At 51.8% G+C, this 14,049-nt stretch overlaps 1 protein-coding gene across 1 annotated transcript; it reads left to right on the top strand.

Annotated features, from left to right (window-relative positions):
• The first annotated feature begins 4,090 nt into the window (after positions 1 to 4,090).
• LOC112589119 (uncharacterized protein K02A2.6-like) lies at positions 4,091 to 4,993 on the top strand. The gene has a single exon (XM_025301211.1). The coding sequence runs from the start codon at positions 4,091 to 4,093 to the stop codon at positions 4,991 to 4,993; it is 903 nt and encodes a 300-aa protein (XP_025156996.1).
• Positions 4,994 to 14,049: the final 9,056 nt, after the last annotated feature.

The following is a 14,049-nucleotide window of genomic DNA, read 5'->3' as shown; positions in this document are numbered from 1 at the left end:
TGTGCCGGTTCTTTGCGATAGTGAGATCGCGCGGCGAGTTTGCCGTCACTCCGGTGCGTTCTCCGGAACGATCTCACGTTATCTCTTTCTTAATTTCATCAAATAGGACACCGGGAAGGCAAGAGCTGATCAGCTAGGATTTGGCGCGTCGGCCCAGCACGCGAGGAATACTCCCGTCGCCCGCACCCCTCTACCACCAGGGCGCTCGACACTGCGGCCGAGGACAAAAGCGAGCGCGACGTGTCGCGACGCGTTCTTGTACCGTTTTTTTTGCGACCCATCATCAAGTCGCGTGCCGAATCACCCAAACTCGCGCTTTAACTCACGGCGAAAACACCCACCGCGCATATTATAGGCTCGGGGCGCACACCGCGCGATCACTAATCGGTGGCTCGACCCTCATCGTCTGTGCGAGTCAAGCGCCGTCCGAGATAATTACATAAATACGCCTCAAGCAAATCGCTCACCTACCACTGTGACTCCGCGGGGCTCGTAGCGTCCGCGGAAACAATTCACGCAATCACCTAACACCCAAACATTGGGACGTCGCGTCACGGCACGCGGTCGTGACGGGCAAATAAAAGCATATTGTGTTATACTTGTTTTGTCTTCTCTTATTGACACGCACACACCACACACACACCTTCACCTAAAAATCTTTCCTGTGGTCGGCTCGCAACCAACGATCCAATCCACAGGGCCGGATCAACCCGGAAAAAAACCGAGCCTAGAGGCGCGACCGTTACATGGCGATCCTGCCAGGATCCGGCAGCTAAAGGGAAGGTGTGTGTTACCCGATAAGTGGAGACAAGAATAAACTGGACTCAAGATGAGTACCGCCCCAAGAGCCTGGATACAAGAGCTCAATAAGGCGGAAATTGGTCACCGACTCGGCCAGTATGGACTGGATACAAGCGGCACTATCGATGACCTCCGACGACGTCTTCGCCGTTTCGTGACCGAGAATCCCGGATTATTCCTCACCCAAGCTACCGACCGACGGGTGCTTAGCCCCCTCCATATACCCAGTGCCGCCAGCACGGAGGACGAACAGATACCAGGATGGGATCCTGCGAACAAAGCCCCTACCGACGCAGAGGCAATCCACGAAATAAATAAGTGGGATTGCAAGTTTACAGGGAAGGACCCGCTTAACTTTTTAGAACGGATTGATGAGCTCCGCGTCTGCTATGGGCTTACTACCAGACAGCTGTTTTGGGGAATTCCAGAGATGCTGCGGGGAGAACCGCTACTCTGGTATCGGAACCATCGTCCTGGCTGGCACAACTGGGACGATTTCTGTACTGCTTTCCGTGAGCATTATTTACCGCCTCGATACCGCGAGGAAATGCGACGCCAAATCGTCGAACGTCGACAACGGCCCCACGAATCGTATCGAGAGTACGAAAATGCGCTACTCACCTTGATCCGACGCAGTGGCGACGCAGTGGCGACGATGACGAGATGAATAATATTCTGGGCCGTCTGTACGATAATCTGGACCCGGGCTATAAAATGTTCCTCGGAGCCTATGAGGCACGGGATATCAGGGACCTCGGCCGGTTAGCCCGCAAATACGAGGAGCTGACCCGACAGCAACGCGTCCAGGGGAAACCCCCACGGTTAAGCGGACCCACCGTAGCCACTATGGCATACGATCGCGAGGCATGTTGCTGGCGGTGCAAACAGCCCGGACACCAGCGACAGGTATGCGATCAACCCGCCATCAAGTTCTGCTCGCGATGCGGAAAAGAGGGGGTGCTCACAAAGCAGTGCCATCCGCCACCGGGAAACGCGGGCGTGACCGAGGACGGAGCGGACACTCCCCGGTCCCACGCATAACGTACACGCCGCGCCCCAGTATAACCGTGCGCTACCAAAAGCGCCCTTTTAGGGCACTAATTGACTCTGGAGCAGAAACCTCCCTGGTAAGCGCCGAAAGTTTGAGGCCCGAGGATCAACCTCTCGGACCCAGCTCATGGGTAACCTTAGCCAACGGCACCCAGGTTGCCACCTGCGGGTCCACCCATCTAATATTTTGGGTAGGAACATAACAGTTCCATCACCGCTTTACGATCATGGAAAAATTGACCACGCCAATTATTATCGGCATGGATTTGTGGTCACGCCTCGGTCTAACTCTACGATCTCCGGCCCTACCTACTGCCGACCACACCCGTACAATTGGGGTAGTCGAGGCGTTCAGACGACCAGTCGCCACAACCGACGACGAGCAGCTACAAATTTTTCTGCGGTCGGAACTAGGAAAATTCAACACCGTCTCCGGACCGACCCCCGCTATCCAGCACGAAATTCGGTTACGCCGGGGGACCGCGCCGATCAAGCAGCGATACCGACCCCGGAATCCGGCTATGCAACGCATCATTGACGAGGAAGTACAACAGATGGAAGAGGACGGGGTGATTGAGCCATCCAGCAGTGCCTGGAGCTCCACTGTGGTACTCGTGAGAAAGAAGGACGGCGGTTATCGATTTTGCATTGACTTTCGGAAAGTCAACGAGGTTACCGAAAGGGATGCATACCCGTTGCCCCAAATCACGGCTACCCTGGATAAACTGCGAGGGGCCAAATATCTGTCCACCTTAGATTTAAAGAACGGGTACTGGCAAGTACCGCTCACACCAAACAGCAAGGGGATCACGGCTTTCACGGTACCCGGGCGCGGACTCATGCAGTTCAGGGTACTGCCATTCGGACTGCACTCTGCCCCCGCCACCTTCCAGCGATTGGTCGATACCGTCCTCGGCCCGGACCTCGAACCTAACGTATTGGTGTACCTCGATGACATCATCGTGCTGAGTGACACCTTCCAGGAACATCTCACTCATTTACGCGAAGTGTTTCGTCGCCTCCGGGGGGCCCGGCTGCGACTTAACATCGAAAAATGCCAGTTTTGCTGCACCCAAATAAAATACCTCGGTCATCTGATCAACAAGGAAGGCATCCACACCGACCCTGGGAAAACCAGCGCTATTGCCGCATGGCCCACACCCACCAACGTAAAGAAAGTGCGACAATTCCTAGGCCTAGCATCGTGGTACCGCCGATTCGTACCGAATTTCTCCCGGCTCGCAGCACCGCTCACGCGGCTGACCAAGAAAAAAGAACGATGGAGGTGGCACGACGAGGAGGCCGACGCATTCCAACGGCTGAAAGACGCTCTCATTACCGCACCAGTGCTGACCTGTCCAGATTTCGCACGACGATTCACTCTCCAAACCGACGCCAGCCAGTCCGGCCTGGGAGCCGTGCTGACCCAGGAGACTGCAGAGGGAGAAAAGGTCGTCGCCTACGCCAGTCGAACCCTGAACAATGCCGAAAGGAATTATAGCACCACCGAACTAGAATGCCTGGCCGTGGTCTGGGGCATCCGCAAGATGCGCGAATACCTCGAAGGGTACACGTTCACCGTCCTCACCGACCACCAGTCGCTGAAATGGCTTCAGAAAATTGAATCACCGACCGGCCGACTCGGACGTTGGAAGTTCGAACTCCAACAATACGACTTCGAGATCCGCTACCGACGCGTATCCAGTAATCAGGTAGCCGATGCCCTGTCCCGAGAACCTGAAGTGGCTGTTATCACCGGCCGTCCGACCTGTTCCTGGTACGAGAACCTCAAGGCACAAGTAATAGCACACCCAGACGCACATCCTGACTACGACCTGCGAGACGGCCACGTGTTCCGACATTTTCTACATAATCTCGACTTCCGGGAAGTTCCAACCGCCGCACAATGGAAGAGATGCCTACCCACAACCGAAAGAACATTAACGCTCAAACGAATGCACGACGATCCCGCTGCCGGACATCTTGGCATCGCCAAAACCATCATACGCATCGGCGAACATTACTACTGGCCCGGCATGGCCCGCGATATCGCCCAGTATGTCCGAAAATGCCCCACCTGTTTAGCACACAAAGCCGGACAACAGAAGCCATCCGGTCTACTCCACGCCACGGCAGTGAAGCACCCCTGGGAATAGGTGGCCATCGACTTGGTGGGACCCTTGCCACGATCTCGTCAAGGACACACGTGGTTACTTACCATGCAGGACCGCTTCACCAAATGGCTGGAAGTCAAAGCACTTCGAGTGGCAACGGCCCCAGTAATCGTGACCCACATCATCGACACCATTTCGACATTATTTATCGACACGGATGCCCGGACACCATTATCTCCGACAACGGCCCACAGTTCGGTGCAAAGGAATTCCAGGAGATGTGCAAAAATTTCGGCATCCGCCACCGCACCATGCCTATCTACACCCCACAGTGCAATCCCGTGGAGCGTACCAATCGCACCATAAAAACAATGATCGCCCAATATATCGATAAAAAGCATCGCCGCTGGGACGAACACTTGGGCGCCCTCCGATTCGCGTTTAATACCGCCCAACATGACGCTACCCGATTCAGCCCAGCGTTCCTGAATCACGGCCGAGAACTGGCCCGACCACACCAAGAAGACCGAAGGGACAAACCTCCCATTCCGCCACCCTCCACCGTGGCAAAAGTATTGACCGAAACACACGAGCTCGTAAAAATGCATCTCGCCCAAGCATTTCAACGACAGGAATCTCATTACAATTTACGGAGAAGAGCATGGCGCCCACAACTCGGAGAAACAGTGTGGAAAAGGGAACACCTTCAATCCGACAAGACGAAGGCCTTCAACGCCAAACTTGCGCCAAAATATAGCGGACCGTTCACCGTAAAGAAAATACATTCTCCGGTAATCGTCGATTTGAAAGACGAACGAGGCCGCATTTATAAAAACATACACGTGCACGACATGCGCGCCGCACCGGATAACAAAGACCGAGAAATCAACACGATCACGTTCCCAACAACAGGTAACGAACATCGACCAACCAGAAGATTGACCGATCTCCCCGAATCAAGCCGTAATTTCGAGCCTAACGACTATAAAAGCGGAGAGGATCAAGCACTCGGGACAGTCAATCGTTAATATGGAGCTCGACAATTATATTGACGAGTTGGCCGAGCTTCTGCTCAAAACCGACGACGACGCCGCCGCAGTATGGCGCCGAGTCACCGAGACTGCCGAAAAGGGAAGGCCGCCAGACCAAGGGGGAACCTCTGTCGAATACCGCACCGAGGGTCCGAAAGAACCACCGCCAACGCTTCCAGCACCCGAGGCGGCTCCGCCGACGGTCATCCGTGTCTCGACGACCGAAGCACCGCCGCTGGCACTAATAACATCCAAGCCCGGTCCTAGCCTCCAGAGGGAGGTCAAGGAACCGACCGCGCGGAAAAAGGGGAGTTGGCAGGTACCCGCACTGCCAAAGCTCGGACGCCGAATCGGCCGGCCAAGGAAAGGGCCCCAGATTCGCCCAGCGCCACCCGTGGCACGGAGGCGCGAGATCGAGGCCCAGCACGGAGCCCCCCCTTCCGTCGCCGTATCCACCACGACCACCAGGCGGACCATTCCGGTCATTACGCTCGACGAGCAGGGGGAGGATTCCTCGACGGCCCCAGCGCCGCCACCTCGCGACATGCCACTACTGGTCGAGGACGAGCCGCAAACTCCGAGCAACATCCAGCCGGGACCGGTAATCAAGAGTAACGTGCCGTTCAGGGGCAACCTGCGACTCATCCGAGACACCCCGCCACCGCAAGCCAGGGTGCAGCCTACCATCCAGCCGCCAGTGCAAGGCCCCGCACTACCGCCGCCAGTGCCCATCTTGCTGCCGACCGGAGAAATATGGCACGTGCCATATTTTTCCGTCAAAGTTTCCCGGAAATACCGTCTACAGACGCTGACCGGACGATGGAGCCTGCGGTTCACACGCAACGGGCAGTTGCGTGCCGCCAACCGTATCCCCGGTTAAAAAAAGCTACACGCAAGAAAGGGGAAAACGAGGAAAAAAAGGGGGGGTGATGTAACGACACAAAAATCTTTGCGCCGTTACGCTGACTGCCGCCTAACAGCACGCGGCAATCAGCTGAGCGCAACACCCCCCGACCCGCGCTGACACCGCGCCTAGGCATCGCGCTCGGCCGAACATGCCCGACTACCAGGCAACGACGCTCGGGCACGGTCGGCCGCCGAACCTAGCTAGCGGCACCGCCGAAGTTATCTTCGGCAGACGCCGCATAATCACGATTAATTCCGATTAAAAAACGGAATTAACTCCGATTAAGGGCGAAGAAAACCGAAGCCCCAAAATCTCGGGTATATAATCCCGGCAGATTTTGACGAAGGGGAAGTCTCCAGAGTTCCGTCTCCGCAGATAGTTCTTTCCGAGAGAGGATCAACCGAGAAGCTCCTGCCGAAATTCGTAAGTTAGTTACCAGGCCGTCCACGACGGTGATTAATAATACCTGTTCTTTGCGATATAGGGATCGGACGGCGAGTTTGCCGTCGCTCCGGTGTGTTCACCGGAACGATCTTATTCTGTGCCGGTTCTTTGCGATAGTGAGATCGCGCGGCGAGTTTGCCGTCACTCCGGTGCGTTCTCCGGAACGATCTCACGTTATCTTTTTCTTAATTTCATCAAATAGGACACCGGGAAGGCAAGAGCTGATCAGCTGGGATTTGGTGCGTCGGCCCAGCACGCGAGGAATACTCCCGTCGCCCGCACCCCTCTACCACCAGGGCGCTCGACACTGCGGCCGAGGACAAAAGCGAGCGCGACGTGTCGCGACGCGTTCTTGTACCGTTTTTTTTGCGACCCATCGTCAAGTCGCGTGCCGAATCACCCAAACTCGCGCTTTAACTCACGGCGAAAACACCCACCGCGCATATTATAGGCTCGGGGCGCACACCGCGCGATCACTAATCGGTGGCTCGACCCTCATCGTCTGTGCGAGTCAAGCGCCGTCCGAGATAATTACATAAATACGCCTCAAGCAAATCGCTCACCTACCACTGTGACTCCGCGGGGCTCGTAGCGTCCGCGGAAACAATTCGCGCAATCACCTAACACCCAAACATTGGGACGTCGCGTCACGGCACGCGGTCGTGACGGGCAAATAAAGGCATATTGTGTTATACTTGTTTTGTCTTCTCTTATTGACACGCACACACCACACACACACCTTCACCTAAAAATCTTTCCTGTGGTCGGCTCGCAACCAACGATCCAATCCACAGGGTCGGATCAACCCGGAAAAAAACCGAGCCTAGAGGCGCGACCGTTACAGGAGTACGATTATGCCTTTCTCTGGTGCAGATTGATCTTTTACAGACTGTACGAGCATGCGGTACACATGCTACATTTGCGCAGCGAACCGCGTTTCTGCAAAACGCAAATTAGCTTCGATCTCATGATGCATGTAAAATCCAGACACCAAGCTCAAGTGGGCTCGATCGCTCTGGCGTACGTAGCGCGCTTCTTTGGTGCGTCCGATGCGGCAGAACGCGGCACCAATGAACGTTCGCGCCAACTGAAGATGAACTTTGACTCGGTAGCCATTCGAAAATTGTACTATACACCAAAATTGTACCAATACACTGTGCCGCAGGTGATGACGACTCGCAAATTCGATGGCGACATCGATGAAAATGAGGGGGTCGACGGGCCGCGCGTATTGCGTCAGCGTTGGCAGGTCGGCGATTACTCCGTGACGGACGAATTAGACCTCGTGCGGATCGGGAGCCGCGTGTACATCGGAGGAATAAATTCTACGCTCGCCGGGCACTATCGTCGCCCCATAGGAGTGGATTTCTCTTCGTTCTATCCCTCCATCGGCTGCAAGTTCAAGTTGTCAATGGAGACCGCTCGTCTTTTGACGGTGAACCAAGTGCGCGATTTGGTTGACCGCGATGATGCCGTTCTCGATGAACTCGTAGCTGCGGGAATACTGCGATGTTTCGATTACGAGCTCATTGATTCGAACGCGCGGCGAAAAGGGATCCGCATGTGCGGAAGAGACAGCCTCGCGGCCGCAGTGTTGCGCGATACTGAAAACGGTTAGTACGAAGGAGCAGAGTTTCGCGGTTCTCGCGAGCTGCTCGATACGAGCGTAAATCCAAATGAAAGACGCGTTATGCTGATGTATCAAGTTAGCAGCAACAATTCTGAGCACGGCAGCGGCAGCGGCAATTCTGAGCCAGTGATATGTGGTCTGTGGTGTTATTATCTGGCGCAACGAAAAGTCTACAAGACGCAACTGAAATTTAGTTCCGATTTAGATCCAGTTCGACGAAGAGTGGCGACCTGTATGGAAAAAATGTACAAAGTGGTAGCTAATAGTTTGTACGGATACTTGAATTACGCTAGAAGCGCGGTCTATTCGCCCTCGGTCGCCGCGGCCATTACGCTGCTTTCGCGGAAGACGTTTCACGAAACGTCATGGCTGTGTGAACGAGCATTTCCTGTACTCTTGACGAGAACGGAGAACGAATCGTCCGCCGTTGCTGCTAGGATTCTGAGCGTCCTAGCAGGTAACAATGACGACGATAACGACGACGACGACGACGACGACGACGAGCAACAGGACAGCAGTCTAGCTGCGGATGAAAAAAAAGAGCCAAAGAGCATATCGGTAGATGAGGTATTACACGTTGACCATATTCGGGACAGTGAAGCGATACGGTCGATTGAGCGTTATGTCGTATCGTGCCATGTAGTGTATCGTGACACGGATGGACTCATCGTATATTTAGAACTAACAGATCGCGAAAGTGGTGAAAAGCGTCCCTTGTCCAAACGAGTAATCGTGCTGCGAACGATGGCTCGTCGCACTGATAAACGACACCCTTCGTCGTTACGGTCGAACATATATTTCTGTAGACTTGATGATTTCGCCGTCGAAGCATGTTCCATCATGGGCAAAAAGTACTGGAAATGGATGAGAGGTAACAACGCCACCAGTTTTCGTGCGATAACAAAGGGCTTCGAAAAAAACGCGCAGCCGTTCGTCAAACATATCGTGCGTTCGCTGGAACTGAACGTTACAGCCACGTGGTTGGCGCTTGAGTCCTACGAACCGAATATATTGAAAGCGCATCGATTGATCGTCGCCGAGTCGACACGGTTCTTTGAGGCTATGTACGACGCGTTGCACGAATATGCGAACCTTCACGGTGGCGAGTCTTTTTCGTTCAACTTGGCATTGAATCCGCGCACCGTATCGAACGCAGAGGCCACATTTATTCAAGATACGCTAAAAAAATACGGTTATAATATCGGTGAACGCGTTCGGTGGGTATGCCTCTGACGAGGCAGAATGTTGCGACCGAACAAGACTACCTTTGCACTCGTTTCGTGCTCGCTCGAGACTTTGATCCACGAGCGGATGAAATAAATTATTACAAGGTAGTTCGACGCTTTGCCACGTATTTTTTACAATTGGTCGTAGGGCAAAAGCGAGTCGACCGAAGCGGTAGCTCGCGAGTACGCGATGAACGCAAGTGAATTCGATCGTACGCTCGGCCAAGCTTACGTGCGATGGATCGTGCAACGACGACAAGGGACGAAAATCGCTCAAAATCCGTACGCGCCTCTTTATGCAAACGAAAAATGCGATCCAGGCACCACATTGTTACAAATGGTGCACGATGGCGCATTGGTTGCTTGTTTATCGAATAGAAAATAACTCAAAAATTGTTTAGAAAGTATATAGAAATAAATGGATTGAATAAATAAATCAAATCTTCTACATTCTCCCAGTTATTTTCCCAGTATGCCGGAAGCCGGAAGAGACCATACGAGAGGAGCGATGTCGATCGAGCTCATCGGACATATGTCGTTGCAAATACGAGGGCAGTCTGAAAAGTTCTCGGCTTAACGATGAAAGAAATTTTTTTGCCGTGAAATATGTTTCATTTTTCAATATAATCTCCTGAAACTTTAATACATTTATTCCAACATTTTTTCGAATAATTCAATACCATCATTAAAGTGATGTGATTCCGGAAAGTTCTTTTCGCTCTGATGTATAGTGGTGGATTCAAGTTTCATCAACAGTTACGAAACGACGCTTGAAATTCATTTTATTTTGCTTTTAAAACGACGACAAACACGCTTGAGAAACACGCATTCGAATGCGTTTTTGGTCAATTGTTAGCATGCGGCACGCATCTTGCACAAAGCTTTCTCAACTGGTGCTACTATTCGAATGATTTGACAGATCGAATAAAATTTTACATGGGTTTATATCAGGGATGCCACTTTCCAATACAATTATAGTTTGACAGTTTCTAATGCCATGTATATCAGATCGAGAACTTTTCAGACTGCTACGTATTTATGCACGCGATCTCTCGTGCTCGACGAAGTCCACGACGCTGACGGAGGAGGAGCATTAACTGCAACTACGACAACAATGGCTCTCGTCGTTGGATCGATCGTAATTTTCCTTCTATGCGTTACTATTTCGACGATGTTTGCGCTATAGATTAGGTTAGGTTAGGTTAGGTACAGCTAATACGCCCGTGTCAAATGGTACTCGTACTCGTCGCCGTTCGATTAACAACACGTAATCGATTCTTCGTCTCGTTGAATCTATTCTATTATCGAAGGAATACAACTTTGATAACGACGACAACTTTGATAACGACGACGACGACGACGACGACGACATTTCGTTATATTAGATACCGTCAACAGTGTGCCGGCTGTGGCGTGCAATCGTTCGAGCACGATACGGAGCGCGACCGCTGTAATACAAAACGAATTCTTCTTTTCGACAGCGAAATGCGCAAGTCGCGGACAATCGAGCAATTGTATATTTATGCACAAGTATTCGCTACGTTTGGTCCAATTTCGCGCGGTGCACCATTAGTGCAAATCTATCGTTCGAATCATCGCGCACTCCGTTCGAAGCGTAAAACGACGTTAACGCCGCGATCAAATAAGTTTTTCCTCGCGCGCCGCGCATCTCGCTGCATTCGCGCGCGCGTAGACAATGCCGATGCCGATCGTTGTTGTAATTATTTTCATCGTGTTGTTAGTTGTGTTTTATAGACAACGAGCGTATTCCCCAATGTCAACAAGTAGCACAAAATCATTGCAACGAAGTCGTGACAACGCCTCTCTCTTGCGCTCCATGGTGCGTCCTAGAACACGTCGATTCGTGGGGGCCGGGTTTGTCGATTGTTCCTCCGTTCGCCGATTATGCGTATTCGACAGTGATTGCGCCACATTGTGTCGCGCGTACAGTGGCGTGAATCATTATTGCGACACTTCCCGCAGAACGTGCGAATCAGTGCAATTGAACGCTACGTACGATGGCGACAGGAGGGATGACGGCAACGATGGCAGCGGTGGCGGCGGCGGCAGCAGCAGTGACAGGGACGATAACGAGCACGAGTGCGACGCGATAAATGGCGAATACGCGATGCTTGTCGGCTTCTCCAGTTTCGGTGCTGCTATTTGGCAATGCGTGCAGTTGTATCGGCATTTTCGCGAACGACAAGTTTTGCGAAGGTGGAGTGTGGAATATGAACGCAATAATGCGCGAACCTACCTATCACAACTGCACATGTCCGCCCGATACAAAACGTATGGTGCTAAAGACGGCAACAGCCTATGATGTGCGTTTGCCACATTGTGTGCCCGATTATCAGGTTCGATTTCACAAAGAAGTCATGGATTTCATGTAACACATACACAAACGTGTCAACGTTTTCGATGGATCCGGTTTCAGGCCACACAAGCGTGGGAAGATTCGCAGGAAGGATCTCACGCAGGTAGTAGTAGTATTTATATATATATATACACGTACATATCGCCTAAGCGTCAGAACGATCCAGCAACCGCTCGTCAATATGCGCGTGCGACAAAGCTTCGGAGACATAATTCAGTATTTGGAATCCTCGTGGGATAGCGAGTACGTAAAGGATTTTCTCCATGCACAATGGGTCATGATAAATACCATGTATGAGGATAATGGCAAAACGAACGAGGAAGTCGACATCGATAAGGACATCGATAACGACATCGATAACATTTGTAAATTATTATTGTCGCCGCCACTGTTGAATCTGCACCAATGTACGCCGAGCCGATCATCGCAGCAGCAGCAGCAGCAGTCCTATGAATCGGAAATGCGTATTACAACGATGACGACGACGACGATGACAACGACGACGAATGAAAATGTTTGCCTGAATCTAGTCTCGACAAGTTCGCCACCACTAAAGTTGAATATTTACTCGCCTTCTGCGACAGTACTGTGTACAGCTACGGATATAATGGATTTTCGGATACCATCAGTTCGTCGTAGATCTATGCGGTGCAGTCCAAGATTATACGCGCTGCGTATGCGGTCATCAGTGCAAAAGCGTGCATGCAGCATTTATTGTCGCGACAACAGTAACCCTAATTTGTACGCCTATCCATATGTGCATCCGAGCGAATGTGTGAAAATCAGACTTTCACCACGAAAGCGCGAACGATTGTCTACTACAGCTGGCAAAAACGATAAAATTCTCAATCTGACCAAACGCAGGCGATACAAAATATTGCGCTAAAATATCTAGATGGATTGTAATGAATCACCGTAATCAATAAATACAAAATTTTTTCATACAGGTGTGCAGTTTATTTATAATAAAGCAAATAATACGAAGCGTGCGTGAGACGGATCTGCGAAATGTTTCTCTCGATATTCTCGCCCCTCTTGTTCGTTGCAATTTTCATCATCACTTTCTTCGCGTGGATGTTAAAACTTTTACACAAACGTAGGCTTTTCCAATGCGAAACAGATCGTCTCGTAATATCTGCAGAGCGATTGCGCAGAGCTGTATTTTCGAGCGAGGTCGTCAACGGCGCTCCTCCGCTAGTTTCAACGGCTGCAAATGACAGTGGTGACAGTGGTGTTGCTGGCTCCCGTAGTCGTCGTAGCAGCACCAGACGGCAATGGTACGAACGATTCATAGGACCGGATATTAGCGGAAAGTTCATCCTGTGTACGATTTCGATTTGAATTTAGTTCGACTCCTGCGCGTGGTCGATGATCGTGGAATCGCAGAGGCTACTCCCGCCATATCCATTCCTGATCCTGCGACGTATCACTTGCGTTTCACCGGTGACGGATCGCTGCTCGCAATTCGTCGCGCGGACTTACTCTCTTTGGACAATCGAGTACCCAAGGACGCGTTTTCTCTCGCGCGTCTTATCGGTGGATGGGTCTATGTTTCAATGGTAGACGATTCGACCGTTGCCATTCGAATCGAATCGTTCGCAGAAGTACGCATACGCTTGCCGATTCGCGAAGATAGAGTTCCTTCCAAGCGCAATAAAATCGTATGGCAGCAGCATCAATGTTCGCTTTGTTCGTCAAAGTTTCGTCCGTGTTCCATAGCGATCAGAGACAACATCGGAGGTCTGGTCGCGCACCCAGTTCTTTACGGTGATTATGTAGAGTATTACGCGCGACAGATTGAGCCGAATCGTTTCGAACGTGTGCCTCGATCCAGTGAACGATATCGCATAGAGGTCAAAGATTTGGGATGGATTTGTTACGACGAATATGACGATGAACCGGCTCTTGATGTATTCAACGAGTGGTTAGATTAGATTAGGTTAGTTGTTGCGTTTCACGACGGTGCTTTGATTGGCTGTACCACTACGACCATCACTGCGTTGTCGAACGGTACGTTTATTGCCAGGTATCGACGACTGCTGCTGCTGCCGCTGTTGTTTGTCCGTGCTCCTGCGACTGCGTTTGACCGCGGTGATGGTGGTGGTGGTGGTGGTGGTGGTGGTGGTGGTGCCCCAGAATTTCCATCAGATAAAGTTGTCTGAGTCTCCGCTACAGCATCGGCTAAACGGTCATACAAATTTATTACGTTGTCGCCCAAGACCTGACCGCTGCGTCGTAACTTTTCCGCATCCAGACACGAGACGATTGTATAGGCAATCGCGCGAAGCGACTCGGACGTATCGAGAGATGTTCGATGCCACAGGACTCGCAACAGCTCATGCGCATTCTCGTTGAGCAGTATGACGTTCGCGCGTAACTTCTCGATAATATCCACGACTGTAGCGATTCGATCGCAATTACAGTGTGTCATGAACGATTTGTATGTTTCGTAGAGAACAGTTAGCGATT

Source organism: Harpegnathos saltator, unplaced genomic scaffold, assembly GCF_003227715.2.
Source record: "Harpegnathos saltator strain DR-91 unplaced genomic scaffold, Hsal_v8.6 scaffold405, whole genome shotgun sequence".
NCBI lineage: Eukaryota > Metazoa > Arthropoda > Insecta > Hymenoptera > Formicidae > Harpegnathos > Harpegnathos saltator.
This window is presented reverse-complemented; position numbering and strand designations above follow the sequence as displayed.